This window comes from Gavialis gangeticus, unplaced genomic scaffold (assembly GCF_001723915.1).
Source record: "Gavialis gangeticus isolate Ggan-Ray unplaced genomic scaffold, GavGan_comp1, whole genome shotgun sequence".
Taxonomy (NCBI): Eukaryota; Metazoa; Chordata; order Crocodylia; family Gavialidae; genus Gavialis; species Gavialis gangeticus.
In genome coordinates this window covers 3,249,181-3,251,769 of record NW_017729009.1, presented here as the reverse complement: position 1 = coordinate 3,251,769, position 2,589 = coordinate 3,249,181, and the positions used below count along the sequence as shown (strand labels likewise).

At 45.0% G+C, this 2,589-nt stretch overlaps 1 protein-coding gene across 2 annotated transcripts in view; it reads right to left on the bottom strand.

The window, feature by feature from the left end:
• Positions 1-2,589, bottom strand: part of PLCG1 (phospholipase C gamma 1) — a 159,756-nt gene that overhangs the window by 40,744 nt on the left and 116,423 nt on the right. For both annotated transcript variants that reach the window (XM_019509788.1, XM_019509789.1), the window contains exons 12-13: positions 1,883-2,003; positions 971-1,139 (exon numbers count right to left, since the gene is read on the bottom strand). In XM_019509788.1, coding sequence (XP_019365333.1) covers positions 971-1,139; positions 1,883-2,003 — 290 coding nt within the window. The remainder of the gene's footprint in view (positions 1-970; positions 1,140-1,882; positions 2,004-2,589) is intronic.

Sequence of the window (2,589 nt, the reverse complement as noted above, 5' to 3'; positions counted from 1 at the left end):
GCACTTGTGCCCTCTGGCTTTGCAAGAGCCTCGATGGACAATTTTACCCGAGACATAAAAGAGAGGTAGTTAGCCGTGTTAGTCTGAAGTCAGGCAGAAAGCAGGATAGGACTACACCTTATAGACTAACTGAATCAGAGATGCATAAGCTTTCATAAGCAAGAGCTCCCTAGCATCTTGCACATCCCCAATTCAGTTAGTCTATAGGGTGCATCTCTACCCTCCTTTTATGTGAGATATGCCACGACTCTGGAAACAGTTTTTACAATTTAATGGCAATTAGACCCTATACCAATTGGTCTAAAGAGACAACTCCAAAAGCCCAGAATGAGATTCTTTCCAGAGGTCACTTAATTTTACAGTAAAGATAGACGTTCGCAGTTCAATTAACAATCATGTGTTTATCTGGACAGGCAAAACCCACATCTGTGCAGGTTACTGAATTAAATGAACCTTGAGATCTGTACAGTTCTAACAAGCAGTAATCATTCTCTATAAATTGACCAGAAGGACCCGAATCCCACCCAATTCTCCAAAGGAGAGATATGCTCCTCAACTCTACTTGCTTTTCTAGGACAGGATCCCCCTTTTAAGCAGCTGATGCTTTTAGAAAAGTAGAAAGCGTCCACTGCCAATACAAGAGCCCACAGTAACCAGATGGTGTGGCTGTACAGACAATGAAGCAAATAATGAACAGCTTTGACAAAGAGAGGGGAGGGGGGGAAACTAAAGATGGAACCTGAAGCCAGACCACCAGACAGTAACATCTGGATCCTGATCCACAGTCTGACTTTTCCTGATGCCTCCAGAAAAATCTAGCCTAATTCACCACAGCTGGGAAACAAAATGATCATGTGGGCTTCCAACCCACTTAAAAGGAACTCTCCCCTGAGCTACATGAGCTCCCTTGATTTGTGCGCTCCCCATCCCCACTTTACATGCAAGATGTGGCCTGGAAAAGGAATTTTACCTTAATGAGAATCTTCCTCTTAAGCTGGTTTGGAGATGGGAGCCCATCAGCAGAAATATCTACTGGTTTGGTCAAGAGCATGTCCCCAAAGACTTTCTTAAAATTCTGAGCCATGTTTCTCTGTTGGGCAATGCTGCAATGATCCTCAATGGACAGGATGACAGGATAACTGGCCGGTGGAGATGCAGAAAGGAACGAAAAAGTTAAATATCAGAGCAGTGTCTCAGCGGGACTGAAGAACTGGGCACGTTAATCTTGTCTTGTGTATCAGCCAATCATCATCTCTCCAGAAGCTTCTCTTTCTGTGATTTTCACATGGCCCAAGAACAGCGGGTCTAACTGACTTACCAACCCCAACACGTATCATATCAGAAAAGCCCATTATTCCCAGTGTACACATGGAGGAACTGGAGCGCACCAACCTGACCAAGGTTACACAGAAGACCATGGCAGAGGTAGGACTTGAACTCTGGCCCTCTTTGCTTACTTTCACTAAGTAATGAAGTATTTCAACTGCTGAACAGATTATTCTGGAGGCTGGACAGAGCTTCTGGAGCTTAGCCTCCATATTAGGACATCAAACATTAAAGGACACTTGGAAATTCAGGTATAAGGACTCTACCCTGCATCAGGGAGTTAAAGACAGAGCTAGATCGGAGCTCCCTGATGCTAAGTTCATGTTCATTGATCAAACTGGAAAGTGTTTATGTATTAAATCCACTTCTGTGCAGAAAGGCAAGTCACTTCACTCCCACCCAAACCCTAATGTGGAGGTTTGTCAAGTCCCTGGCACATAAGTGTTTCACCCCAGTTGAATCTGGTTCAGCTCTATAAAGTCTCTGCTTTCAGTACACCATGCTAGACTCAGCAAACTGCTGATGAGTGAGATCCCAGGATCCCTCCTTGACTTACTCAGAGGTCACAAAGGCATGCTCCTTGATGGTGACCAAGACATCAGAGAATTTGATTTTGGTGGTTAAGGTGTGTCCATGATAAATCACTGGCATCCCATCTGGGCCATCCCAGCAATCCACTGCAACAGAACCAAATGGGAAACTTAACTGAAGCCCAGTGACAAGACAGACAGAGATACAAGGGCTGAACTGAACTGCAGAGTTATGTGCAGTGAGATCTACATTGGATAGGAAAAAGGAGTGGTGAAATGCATGTTCTTTTTGAGAGAACAAATATCCAATGTAGTGAGAGACAGTCACACAATCTCATTAACCCCTCTGATGCCTGCACATATACAAACTGAAGCCTGGCACATTACACTTAAGATAAGATTCACCAGTTAATCCCAACAGCGAGCAGAGCTCCCAGCTGCAGGATCTTGCTACTGGCCAGTGTAGGGAGAGCCTAGGATCATGATTCCAGGCTCCCGCTGCACTAACAATAAGGTGTGGTGGGATCTGATGCTGGATCCCGCAATCACATCTCCTGCCATGTATATGTGGCATGGCAGGAACTGTGACTGGGGAAGTCCTGCAGCAGATCCCATCATACCTTTGCCTGTATATCTGCCAGAAGCCTGAGTTAGGTTGGGTATAACTGGAGTCATAATAATATGCAGCAGGACCCGACAACAATACTGATGTCAGCACTTCCTGCGTCTTTCA